Source organism: Bufo gargarizans, chromosome 9, assembly GCF_014858855.1.
Source record: "Bufo gargarizans isolate SCDJY-AF-19 chromosome 9, ASM1485885v1, whole genome shotgun sequence".
NCBI lineage: Eukaryota > Metazoa > Chordata > Amphibia > Anura > Bufonidae > Bufo > Bufo gargarizans.
Window position 1 is genome coordinate 96,055,203 of NC_058088.1, and position 20,967 is coordinate 96,076,169.

The 20,967-nt window shown below is 44.1% G+C and overlaps 1 protein-coding gene across 3 annotated transcripts in view; it reads left to right on the forward strand.

The window, feature by feature from the left end:
* TENM1 (teneurin transmembrane protein 1) overlaps positions 1-20,967 on the forward strand; it is a 766,344-nt gene that overhangs the window by 190,326 nt on the left and 555,051 nt on the right. For all 3 annotated transcript variants that reach the window (XM_044305876.1, XM_044305878.1, XM_044305877.1), the window contains exon 5: positions 1,320-1,353. In XM_044305876.1, the coding sequence (XP_044161811.1) occupies positions 1,320-1,353 (34 nt within the window). The remainder of the gene's footprint in view (positions 1-1,319; positions 1,354-20,967) is intronic.

Sequence of the window (20,967 nt, forward strand, 5' to 3'; positions counted from 1 at the left end):
CTTTAAGTCTTAACAATGCAAAATTTGTAGCTTAGGTGTTGTGTCTGGTGTAGCTGTCCACATTCCAGATTCTGGGCCAGTAAAACTGGGAGACCTCTGTCTTTGGTGATGGTTTGACAGAGGCATGCCGGCTACAACAACTGCCATAATTTTCTATCTAAGCACAGAATTATAGTGAATGTGGCTCTAAATACTTAAATGAAACATATATACGCCTAAACCAGAAGCTACTGTACATATAACAATGTTTTACGCATATCAACTTAGCCTAGCCAGCCCACTGGCGTCATCTGGGGGCCCTTTGCAGATGGTTTCAGGAACTTCATCGTCTTGGTGATCTTCTCTGTAGGGCTAGCCACTCATTGACTTCTCCAGCAGAGGTAAAGAAGACCGCTCGATCCCTGTATCTTATTCTTAGTTTTGCTGGGTAGCCCATGGAGTAGGGTACGTTGGCTCTCTCAGCTACCGATTGATGTCCATGAAGGTGGCGAGCTGTTTCTGCAGTTCCATGAAAAAATCTGGGAAGATGGAGACTTTGTTGTTGTCGTATTTTATTTCCTGTCGTCTTCTGGCTAAGGCCAAAATGGCCAAAATGGTATTTCTCTATCTTTGCATTTGAGAAACCTTGCAAACATGGGTCGAGGTGGGGCTCCAGGTGGTGGCAGTCTTGCTGGTACTCTATGAGCTCTTTCCACCGTGAAGGCCATAGAGAAGTTTGCATCTGGGAAAAGTTATTTTATCCAGTTCTCTATGAACTCGTCCGGTGTACGGCTCTCTGCTTTTTCGGGTAAACCGATAATTCTTATGTTGTTTCTACGGATCCTGTTTTCCAAGTCGTCTGCTTTTTGTCTCCAGAGTTTTGCTTTAGTGTTGAGCTCAGGCAAGGACCTGGGAACATTGGCCGTGGCATCCTCTATTCGGGATATACGCTCTTCGGTGTGTTGAACTCTGTCTTGCAGGTTATGCATATCTTGCCGCAGGAGGCCTAGGTCGATTTTGACCTCATCTAGTTTTCCTATTAGAGACATCTTGCAGGCGGTGATGGCTTCTAGGACCTGTGCTGTCACTTGTTTAAGGGTGAATTCATCTAGAGCCTCCTCAGATGCCGTGGCAGGGAATGCATTGTCTGGTGCGGTACTAGCTCTAGTGTGAATATTTTGCTGCAGTAGAGGGGAAACGCAAGGCCTCTTCTGGTTGTCTGTCAAATTCTTTCAGCTTATCTGCAGCACTTTGTGTTTTTTGTGGCCCCATTATTCTGTTATTTGAGGGGTTAATGTATCTAAATTGGAGTTGTTCCCCACGTTTGTGCCTCTTTATAGGCCTTTTTGCTGCAATGTGAGCTGCCAGGGAGGCGTGCAGGGTTTTTTTCTGAGCTGCCTTTTAGTCCCTGTTTCAGGATTGTAGGGTTTTTACAGTAGGAAGTGCTGGCAATATTCTCCCCTTATACCCCGCGGGGTTCTGGAATCTCCTCTATGCCTGGGTGCTGAGCTGCTCAGGCGCTCCCTCTGTTTCCCTTGTGCTGGTCAGCGGCTGGCAATATGGCTGACTGGCGGGAAAGTCGGCGGGTGCACTATATCTCCTGCACCCCTTCCTCTCTCTGCCCGCTTCGGCTCCTCTCCCTATTCCTTTCACCTTAATCGAGGCGACACAGCGCCGAGTATGTTTCTTACTGGGGATATATACGGGCGCACATGCGGCTGGCGTTCTCACCATTCCCACCTGACTTCTGCAGGGTGAGTCGGGCGGTCTCTGCTGTGGCTCACACTCTGTCAGCTAGTGTCAGAGCACTTTCAGGGGGTTTTCTGCCTTGATAGATGCAGGTGACAGTCAGGATTTATCCCGCAGTGCTGTGGCGGCAGGGAAGCTCTGCTCAGACACATCTAGCCATCTTGGCTGCTGGCCACCCCCCCAGATTATTCTTTATTAATTTGAATGTAATGCACAGCCTGATCCAATGGAGCAGACCTGATCCTGTCTTGCCTCTCTACTTCACTCCCAGGTGTTGCATTGTCTTATGAGGAAGGTAGTAGGAACCTCATTGTGTGATAATATTATAGGTAAATCCATGAGTAATTTTATAAATCTAGTGGATTTCTTATCATAATATAGTCAATTGAGCTATTCTTTATTTCATTTTATACATTTTAACCATTTAGTGACCACCTACATTCCTTTTTACTTAGGCTAGGCTGCTGCCTTTTTATGATGGCCTAGTCTAAAAACTGCACAAGTCTCTGCCCAGACCTGCCGAAGCACCATGCTTGATAATGAAGGGGGGACCCATTTAAAAACATGTTGCACAAGGATTTTAATGCATATGTTTTTAGCAAGAAAAAAATTGACAATTGCATTTAACTCAGTAATTTAACTCCTGAGGAACAGCACCCCACCCATCCTACTTTTTTTCTGGTATATCACCATAGTGTATTTCTAGAAGGCTTTGCCCTTCTAACAGCCTGCTGATGAGCAAAATAGCACTGACAGTACAATACATTATACTCCATAAGCAGTACAAATTTATTATAGAAACCATCAAAAGATTACCTGTTAAAGTCCCCTTGTGGTATAAGTAAAATGTTTAAAAAAATATATATATTAAAAAAATTACACAAAATTAAAAATTAAGTTAAAAAAATCTAAATTTTTCCATTGAAAAAGCTTTTCAATTAAAAAAATTGAAAAAATACCACCCCCCGCATAATTGGTATTGCTTTTTTTTTTTTTTGCTTTATGTTTTCAACATTTTTGTGTAACTGATCTGATGCTTAAAATCACATAGGAGAGTATTTAGTTGAAATCACGCGCATTATTTGGGATGTTGTAAGTTAAAAAAGGCAACAACTTTAGTTTAGATGAATATTCATAGATAGCAATGTTGTTGCATATATATATATATATATATATATATATATATGTATACAGAGACTTATGAAATCAAACATGTTTGCATATTCTATCCTTTTTTTTAACCTAGCATCATTTGTAGTAATGTCTATTTAAAACCAATGTTATCTCAAGCATCTGGTTTTATACAGCCACACAGGTTTTAAATGGCAATCTATTCTGCATGGTGGTTCTTTTAGCTAAAGATAACATTTCTAGAATGACATAGATCTTTAGGTATCGTCCGTGACTTTAAAGATAGAAGATGAGAGTCTTTGCTGTAATTGACTTGATCAGTCAATGTTGAGCACAAAATGGTTTAACAACATGGTATGAAACCTATGGAGTGACAAAAACTGTCCATATAACATTTTTATTTTATGTTGCTGTTTTTAAAATATTGATGGTTTTGGCATTTTGTTAAAAGCCATGTCATGTGTCTTATGTTATATATTGTAGTGACAGTGCAGTGAAACATCAAGTCCCCTTATTGTATAGATTAAATTAATTTTACAGTGAAGAAAAATCACCATAACTACAGCTGTCTATACTAAGTAGCAGATATAGATTCTTCCTAAATGGAAATGTGATGGTTCACTGTGTGAAGTGATTCTAATTTATGTAGAATATAGATGTGTAAATATATAAAAATTTCAATTATCTATTAGGTTCACGCTTCCCTAAATATAAAACAGTGGAAGCTAAAATGCTAATTCTTAGTTCAGCCCCATTGTCTTATATGGGGAAAATATGGATCCATTGGTTTAACATCGGCAAAGTATGGCTTCATTTTAGGGTAATTATTTTATTCACTTATATAGCACTGACATATTCTACAACACTTTTCATTGCTTGCTGTCTACAAGGGTGCTCACAATCTAAGATCCCTTACTACACTATGTCTTATGAGTGTGGGAGGAAGCCAAAGTACCCAGAGGTAACCCAAGCAAACACATGGAAAACATACAAACTCCATGAAGGCATTGCACTTAGATTCAAACCTAGGACCCCAGCAAGCCACCAGGGCTAATCACTGAGCCACAGTGCTGCTCATATGGTTTATAGGGTATGAACCATAGCTGAAATACCCAGACCTCCCACAGGTCTAAACAAAACTTAGATTATCATAAGTTTATATAGCATGTCATTTGAGTTATCTAAAACCATGAAGGATCTTTGAGTTGCAGTTGACTACAATTACAGACCCTAACATGTGGCAGAATTTATGAAACATGAAACTGCACTTAAAGATGGCAGAATCAATTCTCAAAGTGTAAAGTTTGCAGCAAATTGTGTTGATTATTATATCATAGAGTTAACAAAAAAGTATGTTGAAATGTTCCCAATTGCACCATCTACAGAGAACGACACAATGGGGCATATTTACTAATACTGTCTAAATGCAAGACATTGTGAACTTAGACAGACAGTTTTAAATTGCTTCAGAATTAGCACTGCATCTGATGCTGAATGATACATGTGGTGCACCTTTAAACCACCTGTTTCTTAGCTTAGTTTATTCTAAGAAATGCACCAATTTTGTTGGTGCATGCTGTTGTATCTAAGCCATCCCGCTTTTTCTAAAAAGCTGTGTCACCTTTGAAGAAAACCATGCCCCCTTGCTGGACAGGTCACAAAAAGTTTTGAAAAGTGTCTAAAACTATTGACAAATTTAATGCAAATCATGTACCCCAGTTTTGTAGGCTCCATTTGTCCTAGTATTCTAAGATTTTGAATAGTAAATCTCCTTCAATATATGTATGTTCAGGGAAAAACAAATATTACAGAATAAAGTCATACAATAGGGCTTATCAAAACTTCACTTGTGTGTTTCACTGAAGGTTTTTGCTTGTGTATCTTATATTATTCTATTTCTCTATTTACATTTGATAATCCATAAATTTTTATAATTTGTTATCCTGTTCTGATATTTTGTTTGAATCTCAATACATATTGTTTTCCAGTTTGCAAAAAGCATAAAATTGATCTCAAAATACATGTTAAGCATTGTTGAAATACTGCAGGCAATCCTTGATGAGACATTAAAACAGTCAAATAATTATGCAATTTATTAGCTTATATAATAGACCCATTTCCTCTGACAGCTATTGTTATTTGTGCTATTAAATTGTAATAACAATAACATTAGCTTATGATCGGTGCATATAATCATGGGCATTGTTCATTTCCCTGCCTGTGCAGTAGTTTCAGGTTGTGCCTAGAAATATCATTAATTGGCCAAATTGAACATATAGATCTGTTCTAGTTCTGGCAGTTATGCTGGATGTGAACATTATTTTCTAGTGTTATGAGGTGTGCTGTTTCATATCTTCCTCTTGATGTTGGTGTCATTAATCTTCCTCTAGCTTAGCAAAGGCTTCAGGGTGATAGACTGTTATTGAATGTTGCTTTGGGCTTTTTTATGTATGTACTAATCGTGTCATTTGTTTTAGGACTTGCTTTGATAGTTTCTGTGTAGCTTGTCTAAATGCATGTGGGGTTCTCTTTTTTTACCATTCTAGAGTTTAGAAAAGCAGAAAATATGCATTTGATTTCTAGTGGTTACATTTATTGCATGTGATTGTTGACATGCCTCACAATATTTTATTAAGCAGCACAAAGTTAAAGCCTCAAATCAATGATAAAATAAAAACTGAATATGAAGCCAGAAGATGGCTTTCAGTCCTGAGTAGAGTTGAGCGAACACCTGGATGTTCGGGTTCGAGAAGTTCGGCCGAACATCCCGGAAATGTTCGGGTTCGGGATCCGAACCCAATCCGAACTTCGTCCCGAACCCGAACCCCATTGAAGTCAATGGGGACCCGAACTTTTCGGCACTAAAAAGGCTGTAAAACAGCCCAGGAAAGAGCTAGAGGGCTGCAAAAGGCAGCAACATGTAGGTAAATCCCCTGCAAACAAATGTGGATAGGGAAATGAATTAAATTAAAAATTAAATAAATAAAAATTAACCAAAATCAATTGGAGAGAGGTTCCATAGCAGAGAATCTGGCTTCCCGTCACCCACCACTGGAACAGTCCATTCTCAGATATTTAGGCCCCGGCACCCAGGCAGAGGAGAGAGGTCCCGTAACAGAGAATCTGTCTTCATGTCAGCAGAGAATTAGTCTGCATGTCATAGCAGAGAATGAGGCTTCACGTCAGCCACCACTGCAACAGTCCATTGGCATATATTTAGGCCCAGCACCCAGGCAGAGGAGGGAGGTCCCGTAACAGAGAATCTGTCTTCATGTCAGCAGAGAATTAGTCTGCATGTCATAGCAGAGAATGAGGCTTCACGTCAGCCACCACTGCAACAGTCCATTGGCATATATTTAGGCCCAGCACACACACAGGCAGAGGAGAGAGGTCCCGTAACAGAGAATCTGGCTTCATGTCAGCAGAGAATCAGTCTGCATGTCATAGCAGAGAATGAGGCTTCACGTCAGCCACCACTGCAACAGTCCATTGGCATATATTTAGGCCCAGCACACACACAGGCAGAGGAGAGAGGTCCCGTAACAGAGGATCTGGCTTCATGTCAGCAGAGAATCAGTCTGCATGTCATAGCAGAGAATCAGGCTTCACGTCAGCCACCACTGCAACAGTCCATTGTCATAAATTTAGGCCCAGCACCCAGGCAGAGGAGAGAGGTCCCGTAACAGACAATCTGGCTTCATGTCAGCAGAGAATTAGTCTGCATGTCATAGCAGAGAATGAGGCTTCACGTCAGCCACCACTGCAACAGTCCATTGGCATATATTTAGGCCTAGCACACAGGCAGAGGAGAGAGGTCCCGTAACAGACAATCTGGCTTCATGTCAGCAGAGAATCAGTCTGCATGTCATAGCAGAGAATGAGGCTTCACGTCACCCACCACTGCAACAGTCCATTGGCATATATTTAGGCCTAGCACACAGGCAGAGCAGAGAGGTCCCGTAACAGACAATCTGGCTTCATGACAGCAGAGAATCAGTCTGCATGTCATAGCAGAGAATGAGGCTTCACGTCACCCACCACTGCAACAGTCCATTGGCATATATTTAGGCCTAGCACACAGGCAGAGCAGAGAGGTCCCGTAACAGACAATCTGGCTTCATGACAGCAGAGAATCAGTCTGCATGTCATAGCAGAGAATGAGGCTTCACGTCACCCACCACTGCAACAGTCCATTGGCATATATTTAGGCCTAGCACACAGGCAGAGCAGAGAGGTCCCGTAACAGACGATCTGGCTTCATGTCAGCAGAGAATCAGTCTGCATGTCATAGCAGAGAATGAGGCTTCACGTCAGCCACCACTGCAACAGTCCATTGGCATATATTTAGGCCCAGCACCCAGGCAGAGGAGGGAGGTCCCGTAACAGAGAATCTGTCTTCATGTCAGCAGAGAATTAGTCTGCATGTCATAGCAGAGAATGAGGCTTCACGTCAGCCACCACTGCAACAGTCCATTGGCATATATTTAGGCCCAGCACACACACAGGCAGAGGAGAGAGGTCCCGTAACAGAGAATCTGTCTTCATGTCAGCAGAGAATTAGTCTGCATGTCATAGCAGAGAATGAGGCTTCACGTCAGCCACCACTGCAACAGTCCATTGGCATATATTTAGGCCCAGCACACACACAGGCAGAGGAGAGAGGTCCCGTAACAGACAATCTGGCTTCATGTCAGCAGAGAATTAGTCTGCATGTCATAGCAGAGAATGAGGCTTCACGTCACCCACCACTGCAACAGTCCATTGGCATATATTTAGGCCCAGCACCCAGGCAGAGGAGGGAGGTCCCGTAACAGAGAATCTGTCTTCATGTCAGCAGAGAATTAGTCTGCATGTCATAGCAGAGAATGAGGCTTCACGTCACCCACCACTGCAACAGTCCATTGGCATATATTTAGGCCTAGCACACAGGCAGAGCAGAGAGGTCCCGTAACAGACAATCTGGCTTCATGACAGCAGAGAATCAGTCTGCATGTCATAGCAGAGAATGAGGCTTCACGTCACCCACCACTGCAACAGTCCATTGGCATATATTTAGGCCTAGCACACAGGCAGAGCAGAGAGGTCCCGTAACAGACGATCTGGCTTCATGTCAGCAGAGAATCAGTCTGCATGTCATAGCAGAGAATGAGGCTTCACGTCAGCCACCACTGCAACAGTCCATTGGCATATATTTAGGCCCAGCACCCAGGCAGAGGAGGGAGGTCCCGTAACAGAGAATCTGTCTTCATGTCAGCAGAGAATTAGTCTGCATGTCATAGCAGAGAATGAGGCTTCACGTCAGCCACCACTGCAACAGTCCATTGGCATATATTTAGGCCCAGCACACACACAGGCAGAGGAGAGAGGTCCCGTAACAGAGAATCTGTCTTCATGTCAGCAGAGAATTAGTCTGCATGTCATAGCAGAGAATCAGGCTTCACGTCACCCACCACTGCAACAGTCCATTGGCATATATTTAGGCCCAGCACCCAGGCAGAGGAGGGAGGTCCCGTAACAGAGAATCTGTCTTCATGTCAGCAGAGAATTAGTCTGCATGTCATAGCAGAGAATGAGGCTTCACGTCAGCCACCACTGCAACAGTCCATTGGCATATATTTAGGCCCAGCACACACACAGGCAGAGGAGAGAGGTCCCGTAACAGAGGATCTGGCTTCATGTCAGCAGAGAATCAGTCTGCATGTCATAGCAGAGAATCAGGCTTCACGTCAGCCACCACTGCAACAGTCCATTGGCATATATTTAGGCCTAGCACACAGGCAGAGGAGAGAGGTCCCGTAACAGACAATCTGGCTTCATGTCAGCAGAGAATCAGTCTGCATGTCATAGCAGAGAATGAGGCTTCACGTCAGCCACCACTGCAACAGTCCATTGTCATAAATTTAGGCCCAGCACCCAGGCAGAGGAGAGAGGTCCCGTAACAGACAATCTGGCTTCATGTCAGCAGAGAATTAGTCTGCATGTCATAGCAGAGAATCAGGCTTCATGTCAGCCACCACTGCAACAGTCCATTGGCATATATTTAGGCCTAGCACACAGGCAGAGGAGAGGTTCATTCAACTTTGGGTAGCATCGCAATATAATGGTAAAATGAAAATAAAAATAGGATTGAATGAGGAAGTGCCCTGGAGTCCAATAATATATGGTTATGGGGAGGTAGTTAATGTCTAATCTGGACAAGGGACGGACAGGTCCTGTGGGATCCATGCCTGGTTCATTTTTATGAACGTCAGCTTGTCCACATTGGCTGTAGACAGGCGGCTGCGTTTGTCTGTAATGACGCCCCCTGCCGTGCTGAATACACGTTCAGACAAAACGCTGGCTGCCGGGCAGGCCAGCACCTCCAAGGCATAAAAGGCTAGCTCTGGCCACGTGGACAATTTAGAGACCCAGAAGTTGAATGGGGCCGAACCATCAGTCAGTACGTGGAGGGGTGTGCACACGTACTGTTCCACCATGTTAGTGAAATGTTGCCTCCTGCTAACACGTTGCGTATCAGGTGGTGGTGCAGTTAGCTGTGGCGTGTTGACAAAAGTTTTCCACATCTCTGCCATGCTAACCCTGCCCTCAGAGGAGCTGGCCGTGACACAGCTGCCTTGGCGACCTCTTGCTCCTCCTCTGCCTTGGCCTTGGGCTTCCACTTGTTCCCCTGTGACATTTGGGAATGCTCTCAGTAGCGCGTCTACCAACGTGCGCTTGTACTCGCGCATCTTCCTATCACGCTCCAGTGCAGGAAGTAAGGTGGGCACATTGTCTTTGTAGCGTGGATCCAGCAGGGTGGCAACCCAGTAGTCCGCACAGGTTAAAATGTGGGCAACTCTGCTGTCGTTGCGCAGGCACTGCAGCATGTAGTCGCTCATGTGTGCCAGGCTGCCCAGGGATAAGGACAAGCTGTCCTCTGTGGGAGGCGTATCGTCATCGTCCTGCCTTTCCCCCCAGCCACGCACCAGTGATGGACCCGAGCTGCGTTGGGTGCCACCCCGCTGTGACCATGCTTCATCCTCATCCTCCTCCACCTCCTCCTCATCCTCGTCCTCCTCGTCCTCCAGTAGTGGGCCCTGGCTGGCCACATTTGTACCTGGCCTCTGCTGTTGCCAAAAACCTCCCTCTGAGTCACTTCGAAGAGACTGGCCTGAAAGTGCTAAAAATGACCCCTCTTCCTCCTCCTCCTCCTCCTCCTCCTGGGCCACCTCCTCTTCCATCATCGCCCTAAGTGTTTTCTCAAGGAGACATAGAAGTGGTATTGTAACGCTGATAACGGTGTCATCGCCACTGGCCATGTTGGTGGAGTACTCGAAACAGCGCAACAGGGCACACAGGTCTCGCATGGAGGCCCAGTCATTGGTGGTGAAGTGGTGCTGTTCTGTAGTGCGACTGACCCGTGCGTGCTGCAGCTGAAACTCCACTATGGCCTGCTGCTGCTCGCACAGTCTGTCCAGCATGTGCAAGGTGGAGTTCCACCTGGTGGGCACGTCGCATATGAGGCGGTGAGCGGGAAGGCCGAAGTTACGCTGTAGCGCAGACAGGCGAGCAGCAGCAGGATGTGAACGCCGGAAGCGCGAACAGACGGCCCGCACTTTATGCAGCAGCTCTGACATGTCGGGGTAGTTGTGAATGAACTTCTGCACCACCAAATTCAGCACATGCGCCAAGCAAGGGATGTGCGTCAAATTGGCTAGTCCCAGAGCTGCAACGAGATTTCGCCCATTATCACACACCACCAGGCCGGGCTTGAGGCTCACCGGCAGCAACCACTCGTCGGTCTGTTGTTCTATACCCCGCCACAACTCCTGTGCGGTGTGGGGCCTGTCCCCCAAACATATGAGTTTCAGAATGGCCTGCTGACGTTTACCCCGGGCTGTGCTGAAGTTGGTGGTGAAGGTGTGTGGCTGACTGGATGAGCAGGTGGAAGAAGAGGAGGAGGAAGCCGAGAAGGAGGAGGTGGCAACAGGAGGCAAAGAATGTTGCCCTGCGATCCTTGGCGGCGGAAGGACGTGCGCCAAACAGCTCTCCGCCTGGGGCCCAGCTGCCACTACATTTACCCAGTGTGCAGTTAGGGAGATATAGCGTCCCTGGCCGTGCTTACTGGTCCACGTATCTGTGGTTAGGTGGACCTTGCCACAGATGGCGTTGCGCAGTGCACACTTGATTTTATCGGATACTTGGTTGTGCAGGGAAGGCACGGCTCTCTTGGAGAAGTAGTGCCGGCTGGGAACAACATACTGTGGGACAGCAAGCGACATGAGCTGTTTGAAGCTGTCTGTGTCCACCAGCCTAAATGACAGCATTTCATAGGCCAGTAGTTTAGAAATGCTGGCATTCAGGGCCAGGGATCGAGGGTGGCTAGGTGGGAATTTACGCTTTCTATCAAATGTTTGTGAGATGGAGAGCTGAACGCTGGCGTGTGACATGGTTGAGACGCTTGGTGACGGAGGTGGTGGTGGTGGTGTTGGTGGTACATCCCCTGTTTGCTGGGCGGCAGGTGCCAACGTTCCTCCAGAGGCGGAGGAAGAGGCCGAGGCGGCAGCAGCAGAATAGGCCGAGGCGGCAGCAGCAGAAGAGGTAGCAGGGGGAGCCTGAGTGACTTCCTTGGTTTTAAGGTGTTTACTCCACTGCAGTTCATGCTTTGCATGCAGGTGCCTGGTCATGCAGGTTGTGCTCAGGTTCAGAACGTTAATGCCTCGCTTCAGGCTCTGATGGCACAGCGTGCAAACCACTCGGGTCTTGTCGTCAGCACATTGTTTGAAGAAGTGCCATGCCAGGGAACTCCTTGAAGCTGCCTTTGGGGTGCTCGGTCCCAGATGGCGGCGGTCAGTAGCAGGCGGAGTCTCTTGGCGGCGGGTGTTCTGCTTTTGCCCACTGCTCCCTCTTTTGCTACGCTGTTGGCTCGGTCTCACCACTGCCTCTTCCTCCGAACTGTGAAAGTCAGTGGCACGACCTTCATTCCATGTGGGGTCTAGGACCTCATCGTCCCCTGCATCGTCTTCCACCCAGTCTTGATCCCTGACCTCCTGTTCAGTCTGCACACTGCAGAAAGACGCAGCAGTTGGCACCTGTGTTTCGTCATCATCAGAGACATGCTGAGGTGGTATTCCCATGTCCTCATCATCAGGAAACATAAGTGGTTGTGCGTCAGTGCATTCTATGTCTTTCACCGCTGGGGAAGGGCTAGGTGGATGCCCTTGGGAAACCCTGCCAGCGGAGTCTTCAAACAGCATAAGAGACTGCTGCATAACTTGAGGCTGAGACAGTTTCCCTGGTATGCATGGGGGTGATGTGACAGACTGATGGGGTTGGTTTTCAGGCGCCATCTGTGCGCTTTCTGCAGAAGACTGGGTGGGAGATAATGTGAACGTGCTGGATCCACTGTCGGCCACCCAATTGACTAATGCCTGTACCTGCTCAGGCCTTACCATCCTTAGAACGGCATTGGGCCCCACCATATATCGCTGTAAATTCTGGCGGCTACTGGGACCTGAGGTAGTTGGTACACTAGGACGTGTGGATGTGGCAGAACGGCCACGTCCTCTCCCAGCACCAGAGGGTCCACTAACACCACCACGACCATGTCCACGTCCGCGTCCCTTACTAGATGTTTTTCTCATTGTTATGGTTCACCACAACAACAAATATATTATTTGGCCCAATGTATTGTATTCAAATTCAGCGGGATATAAATTTGAGGCCTAGTATTTAGGCGCTGGGTGACCGGTATGGATTTAGTGACAGAATTAGACTTGGAAATGCACAGAAGCGTGTGTGTGAAGTTATTCTGAATGACCCTATGTGCACCTTCAATATGATCTACCCTTTTAGGGATAGATTTCAAATAGCTCTGATATAGCAGAAACGACTAAATTATGAAATTGCTAAATTGGGAATTGTATTTCAACCCAGAACAAAAAATGTGCTTTGACGGACACTAAATAACTTTCCCAGCCACAACAGGACAGCGGTAACGAGAGATTTAGCGGGATATAAATTTGAGGCCTAGTATTTAGGCGCTGGGTGACAGGTATGGGTTTAGTGACAGAATTAGATTTGGAAATGCACAGTAGCGGGTGTGTGAAGTTATTCTGAATGACCCTATGTGCACCTTGAATATTATATACCCTTTTAGGGATAGATTTCAAATAGCTCTGATATAGCAGAAACCACTAAATTATGAAATTGCTAAATTGGGAATTGTATTTCAACCCAGAACAAGAAATGTGCTTGAACGGACACTAAATAACTCGCCCAGCTACAGCACTAGGGACAGATTTAGCTGGATATAAATTTGAGGCCTAGTATTTAGGCGCTGGGTGACCGGTATGGATTTAGTGACAGAATTAGACTTGGAAATGCACAGAAGCGTGTGTGTGAAGTTATTCTGAATGACCCTATGTGCACCTTGAATATTATATACCCTTTTAGGGATAGATTTCAAATAGCTCTGATATAGCAGAAACCACTAAATTATGAAATTGCTAAATTGGGAATTGTATTTCAACCCAGAACAAGAAATGTGCTTGAACGGACACTAAATAACTCGCCCAGCTACAGCACTAAGGACAGATTTAGCGGGATATAAATTTGAGGCCTAGTATTTAGGCGCTGGGTGACAGGTATGGGTTTAGTGCCAGAATTAGACTTGGAAATACACAGTAGCGGGTGTGTGTGAAGTTATTCTGAATGACCCAATGTGCACCTTGAATATTATATACCCTTTTAGGGATAGATTTCAAATAGCTCTGATATAGCAGAAACCACTAAATTATGAAATTGCTAAATTGGGAATTGTATTTCAACCCAGAACAAGAAATGTGCTTGAACGGACACTAAATAACTCGCCCAGCTACAGCACTAAGGACAGATTTAGCGGGATATAAATTTGAGACCTAGTATTTAGGCGCTGGGTGACAGGTATGGGTTTAGTGCCAGAATTAGACTTGGAAATACACAGTAGCGGGTGTGTGTGAAGTTATTCTGAATGACCCAATGTGCACCTTGAATATTATATACCCTTTTAGGGATAGATTTCAAATAGCTCTGATATAGCAGAAACCACTAAATTATGAAATTGCTAAATTGGGAATTGTATTTCAACCCAGAACAAGAAATGTGCTTGAACGGACACTAAATAACTCGCCCAGCTACAGCACTAGGGACAGATTTAGCTGGATATAAATTTGAGGCCTAGTATTTAGGCGCTGGGTGACCGGTATGGATTTAGTGACAGAATTAGACTTGGAAATGCACAGAAGCGTGTGTGTGAAGTTATTCTGAATGACCCTATGTGCACCTTGAATATTATATACCCTTTTAGGGATAGATTTCAAATAGCTCTGATATAGCAGAAACCACTAAATTATGAAATTGCTAAATTGGGAATTGTATTTCAACCCAGAACAAGAAATGTGCTTGAACGGACACTAAATAACTCGCCCAGCTACAGCACTAAGGACAGATTTAGCAGGATATAAATTTGAGGCCTAGTATTTAGGCGCTGGGTGACAGGTATGGGTTTAGTGCCAGAATTAGACTTGGAAATACACAGTAGCGGGTGTGTGTGAAGTTATTCTGAATGACCCAATGTGCACCTTGAATATTATATACCCTTTTAGGGATAGATTTCAAATAGCTCTGATATAGCAGAAACCACTAAATTATGAAATTGCTAAATTGGGAATTGTATTTCAACCCAGAACAAGAAATGTGCTTGAACGGACACTAAATAACTCGCCCAGCTACAGCACTAAGGACAGATTTAGCGGGATATAAATTTGAGGCCTAGTATTTAGGCGCTGGGTGACAGGTATGGGTTTAGTGCCAGAATTAGACTTGGAAATACACAGTAGCGGGTGTGTGTGAAGTTATTCTGAATGACCCAATGTGCACCTTGAATATTATATACCCTTTTAGGGATAGATTTCAAATAGCTCTGATATAGCAGAAACCACTAAATTATGAAATTGCTAAATTGGGAATTGTATTTCAACCCAGAACAAGAAATGTGCTTGAACGGACACTAAATAACTCGCCCAGCTACAGCACTAAGGACAGATTTAGCGGGATATAAATTTGAGGCCTAGTATTTAGGCGCTGGGTGACAGGTATGGGTTTAGTGCCAGAATTAGACTTGGAAATACACAGTAGCGGGTGTGTGTGAAGTTATTCTGAATGACCCAATGTGCACCTTGAATATTATATACCCTTTTAGGGATAGATTTCAAATAGCTCTGATATAGCAGAAACCACTAAATTATGAAATTGCTAAATTGGGAATTGTATTTCAACCCAGAACAAGAAATGTGCTTGAACGGACACTAAATAACTCGCCCAGCTACAGCACTAAGGACAGATTTAGCGGGATATAAATTTGAGGCCTAGTATTTAGGCGCTGGGTGACAGGTATGGGTTTAGTGCCAGAATTAGACTTGGAAATACACAGTAGCGGGTGTGTGTGAAGTTATTCTGAATGACCCAATGTGCACCTTGAATATTATATACCCTTTTAGGGATAGATTTCAAATAGCTCTGATATAGCAGAAACCACTAAATTATGAAATTGCTAAATTGGGAATTGTATTTCAACCCAGAACAAGAAATGTGCTTGAACGGACACTAAATAACTCGCCCAGCTACAGCACTAAGGACAGATTTAGCGGGATATAAATTTGAGGCCTAGTATTTAGGCGCTGGGTGACAGGTATGGGTTTAGTGCCAGAATTAGACTTGGAAATACACAGTAGCGGGTGTGTGTGAAGTTATTCTGAATGACCCAATGTGCACCTTGAATATTATATACCCTTTTAGGGATAGATTTCAAATAGCTCTGATATAGCAGAAACCACTAAATTATGAAATTGCTAAATTGGGAATTGTATTTCAACCCAGAACAAGAAATGTGCTTGAACGGACACTAAATAACTCGCCCAGCTACAGCACTAGGGACAGATTTAGCTGGATATAAATTTGAGGCCTAGTATTTAGGCGCTGCGTGACAGGTATGGGTTTAGTGACAGAATTAGACTTGGAAATACACAGTAGCGGGTGTGTGTGAAGTTATTCTGAATGACCCAATGTGCACCTTGAATATTATATACCCTTTTAGGGATAGATTTCAAATAGCTCTGATATAGCAGAAACCACTAAATTATGAAATTGCTAAATTGGGAATTGTATTTCAACCCAGAACAAGAAATGTGCTTGAACGGACACTAAATAACTCGCCCAGCTACAGCACTAGGGACAGATTTAGCTGGATATAAATTTGAGGCCTAGTATTTAGGCGCTGGGTGACCGGTATGGATTTAGTGACAGAATTAGACTGGGATATGGCCAAAAAATAAACAGACTATTGCTGGTTAAATGCACTTGGTGTGACAGCTTCACCCTGATGTAGGCTTTAGCCAAAAAACAACCACACCATTGAGGGTTAAATGCACTTGGTGACAGGCGCAGCTTGCCCCTGATTTAGTATATGGCCAAAAAATGAACAGACTATTGCTGGTTAAATGCACTTGGTGTGACAGCTTCACCCTGATGTAGGCTTTAGCCAAAAAACAACCACACCATTGAGGGTTAAATGCACTTGGTGACAGGCGCAGCTTGCCCCTGATTTTGTATATGGCCAAAAAATGAACAGACTATTGCTGGTTAAATGCACTTGGTGTGACAGCTTCACCCTGATGTAGGCTTTAGCCAAAAAACAACCACACCATTGAGGGTTAAATGCACTTGGTCGCAGCTTGTGCTGGCGCACCACAAGACACAAAATGGCCGCCGATCACCCCAGAAAAATGTGACTGACAAACGGTCTGTGCAGCCTAAAAACAGTGAGCAATTGAGGATCAGCAGCTCAATGATCCACAGCTGCAGATCGATCAGTTAATCAAGTCCTTTGGAGGAGTTAATCTGCCTAATCTCGCCCTACTGTCGCAGCCGCAACCTCTCCCTACGCTAATCAGAGCAGAGTGACGGGCGGCGCTATGTGACTCCAGCTTAAATAGAGGCTGGGTCACATGGTGCTCTGGCCAATCACAGCCATGCCAATAGTAGGCATGGCTGTGATGGCCTCTTGGGGCAAGTAGTATGACGCTTGTTGATTGGCTGCTTTGCAGCCTTTCAAAAAGCGCCAAGAAAGCGTCACAAAAGCGCCAAGAAAGCGACGAACACCGAACCCGAACCCGGACTTTTACGAAAATGTCCGGGTTCGGGTCCGTGTCACGGACACCCCAAAATTCGGTACGAACCCGAACTATACAGTTCGAGTTCGCTCATCCCTAGTCCTGAGCTAACTTAGGAGCATACATATATAAATGTAGGCAATAAAATACATAGAAATAAAGATAACAATGTGCATACACAGGGTGTAGAAAGGAATATTTTGGTGTGTTTTTATTCTTCAAGTGAGGCTTGTTTCATAGTGGAATTTGTCTAGCCGCTTCTGAGCATATTTGTCAGGTTGCGGCTTGATCTCCACCATACCCATTGTAGTGAATGGGGCTGGGCAGAATTCTGGTAGTGCATGTGCCTGCCAGTAATGGATCCAGCAGGCTGTAAATTCAAAGGATTCAGAAAGGTATATTTTTGTGTGTTTTCGTTCTTATTCAAGTAAGGCTTGCTTCACAGCGGTATTTGCCAGGTTGCAGCTGGATCTCCGCCATCACCATTATAGTGAATGGGGCCGGATGGCATGCGCCCGCCAGTAATGGATCTGAAAACAGCCTACCGGATATGCTTAATGCGTCCTTATTGGAAACATACATGTGCTCCATATAGAGAATATAGCAGGACATGTGCATGTGTGGTAGCTGCAATGAATAGTAGATTACTGACAGAGAGTGTAATAATATTACAGGCTATAGCTAGTAGAGAGGGGTTGTTGATCCAGGGAGTTATCTGATTGCCTGAATGGAGTCGGGAAGGATTTTTTTTTCCCCCTTAAGTGGGGAAAAATGTCTTCTACCTCACAGTTTGTTTGTTTTTTGCCTTCCTTTGGATCAACTTGCAGGATAACAGGCCGAACTGGATGGACAAATGTCTTTTTTCAGCCTTATATACTATGTTACTATGTAACTATCATAGACTAACATGCTCACCAGGAAGTGATGCACAACCTTATAACAGTTGGGTATGGTATAAAATGAAAACAAATGTAAATAAAAACCAAATTCTATGATTTGTAAATCGTATCGACCTATATTTTATTTACAATAGATCATAGAACACATACCAGATGTTCAAACTGAGATATTTTACCATTTCATGGAAAAACATTAACTTTTAGAATTTGATGGCAGCAACACATCTAAAAAAAACTTAGGACATGGCCATGTCTACCATTGTGTAGCCTCCCCCCTTCTTTTAACAACAATCTGTAAATGACTAAGAAGTGAGGAGACCAATTGCTGGACGCTTGGGAGAGAAATGTTGTCCCATTTATATCTGCTGTAGTCATCTAGCTGTTCAACAGTCCTGGGTCTTCTTTTGTGGAGTTTTCGTTTCACGATCCACTAAATGTTTTATATTGGGGAACAGCATGAACTACAGGTTGGCTAGTTTAGCACCAGGACTCTACTTCCATGAAGCCATGCTATTATAATGGAGACAGTATGTGGTTTAGCATTGTCTTGCTGAAATATGCAAGTTCTTCGTGAAGAAGTAGTAGACAAGAAGGGTCAGAATCAGGAGAGGTGTATAGAGCCAGAACAGTGGATGAATGGTTAATCCTGAAATTTATCACGGCCAAAATGCCAGGAGAATACAATATAACAGACAAGAAGTGGGAAAGCACTAAGTCTAGAGCAGAGATGAGCGAATAGAGAGAGAATAGTATGCCCCTCTGGGTTTCTGGGAAAAATATATGTTTTGTTTGCTAGGTACTCTTTCTCTTTTTGGTACAGCCCCATAGTATGCATGATGAGTATTGTTGTCCAGCCAACATTTCTCAATATTTCTGGGGAAAATATATGCAAATTATCATATCTTAATTTTGCTGCCATCATATAGGCTTAGTGTTTTTTTTTCTGTTTTTTTTTTTTAAGGAAAGCTAATTTTAATATATTTCCCAGAAACAGTTATGCTAATTAGCTTCCCTTAAAAAAATAACACAAAGCCTATCTGTCAGCAGAAGTAAGATATGCAAAAACCGAGAGAGAGTTTTATGTATCAAATTCCAGGGCACTTGGAGCATAATTTGGGTACAACAAACTTTTTTATTTTATTATCTGATTTGAACATGAAACTAATTTCAAGAAATTTGCTCATCTCTTTTAGAGTTTAGGTACACAGTATAGAGGTGCAAACAAAGCTTAGACACGTGTATACAAAATCACCAGTACTTGCAAAGGCTCAGTAGCAAACTTAAATACACCTTGTTGCTCTAGGTTTGGACACTAAGCCAGGGGAATGATAGGTTCTGCTTCCAGCTTTGTTAATAAGTCAATCAGCCAGGGCTTGACTGTTTGGCATGGCAAGCCTGCCAACACAGCTACACATAGGATTTAGACTGAGTAAACTCCTGACATCCAATGCTGAAATAAGTGAGTGGCTTTTTAAATATTAAATGGATTCCTTGCCTTAGCTGATGCCTCAGTTAGTTTACCTTGGGGGATTAGACAACCACTTAAACTAGGACTCCATTAGTACAACAAAGCTGTTTTTACATCCACACAGTAAGATTACAAAATGTAAAATGGTAAAAAATGTTTATAATTAAGTGTTGAGCGAAGCATTTGAAGCAGAATTCAGTCCAAAGTTTAGGAAAACTTTGATTTGCAACTAATCCAAATTTCCTTGCACTTCGTGGTAACAAATAGGTATTCCTAAAATGGCAGCTGACCGTGAACACAAAAAAATCACCCATAATGCTGTGCAGCCAGCCAATCCACAGATAGCCATCCCCTGTGATGTCATAGCCCTTTAAAAACCTCATCTCGTGTGTTGTCTCCGCCATTGTCCTGTGAGCTGAGTATAAGGAGAAATGTGGCAAGTGCTCATGTGCTAGGGAGAGTGTTGTGAAATCTATATATATAAATAAGGACGTATGTGTGTATGTATGTGTGTATGTATGTATGTTCCACAAAAACTCAAAAATGCAACCATTAATTTCAACGAAACTTGGTATACACATCCGTTGCTACCTGGAAAGAAATCTTGCGGGAGTCTCAGCTCTCTAGGATGTACCGTTCCTGAGATATTCCTGAGATTATCCTATACAAGCCTGCCAGCCTTTCACTTAACTCTTAACTGCCATACACACGGTCACATGTCCCTTATCAGCCAATAGAAGCTTGCAGGTCCTACTCCAGGTTGCCATAACAACTGATCACAGGTTTTAGCAGTTCGCAGGTCCTGAAATATTCAGTCATATGACGTATGACGGCACAACTACACTGCTACATGCATGGGGGCAGGGGCCACTATTAAATGGAAGGACCGCTGTGGAGTTCACTGTTAAAAGGGGGAGGACAATGGAGGTCACAGTTAAAGGGGTGGTCACTGTTAAAGAGATGGCCACTGTGAAAGTCACTGTTAATGGGGCGGTCCCTGTTAAAGGGGTGGCCACTGTAAAAGTCACCGTTAAAGCGGTGGTCACTGTTAAAGGGGTGGCCACTGTGAAAGTCACTGTTAAAGGGCCGTTCAGTGTTAAAGGGACGGCCACGGTGAAAGTCACTGTTAAAGGCGTGCTCCCTGTTAAAGGGAGGGTCACCATGAAAGTCACTGTTAGGCGATCACTGCTAAAGGGGCAGTCACCGTTAAAGGGACGGCCATTGTGAAAGTCACTGTTAAAGGGGCGGTCATCTTTAAATTGGGCGGCCATTGTGAAAGTCACTGTTAAAGGGGCGACCCCTGTCAAAAGTCTCTGTTTAAGGGGCAGTCACCGTTAAAGGGGCGGACATTGTGATAGTCACTGTTATTTAATATAAAATTGCAATAAATAAATACCCGAGCAATGCCGGGTCAGCAGCTAGTTGATTAATAGAATAATTAAATACCAATAAGATGGAAGCCTTTATTATTCCAGTGCCAAGCATGCCAACTAATATCATCTAGTCTGCACCCCTTAGGGGGGGCCTGGTCTTAATGGTGACCATCCTCATC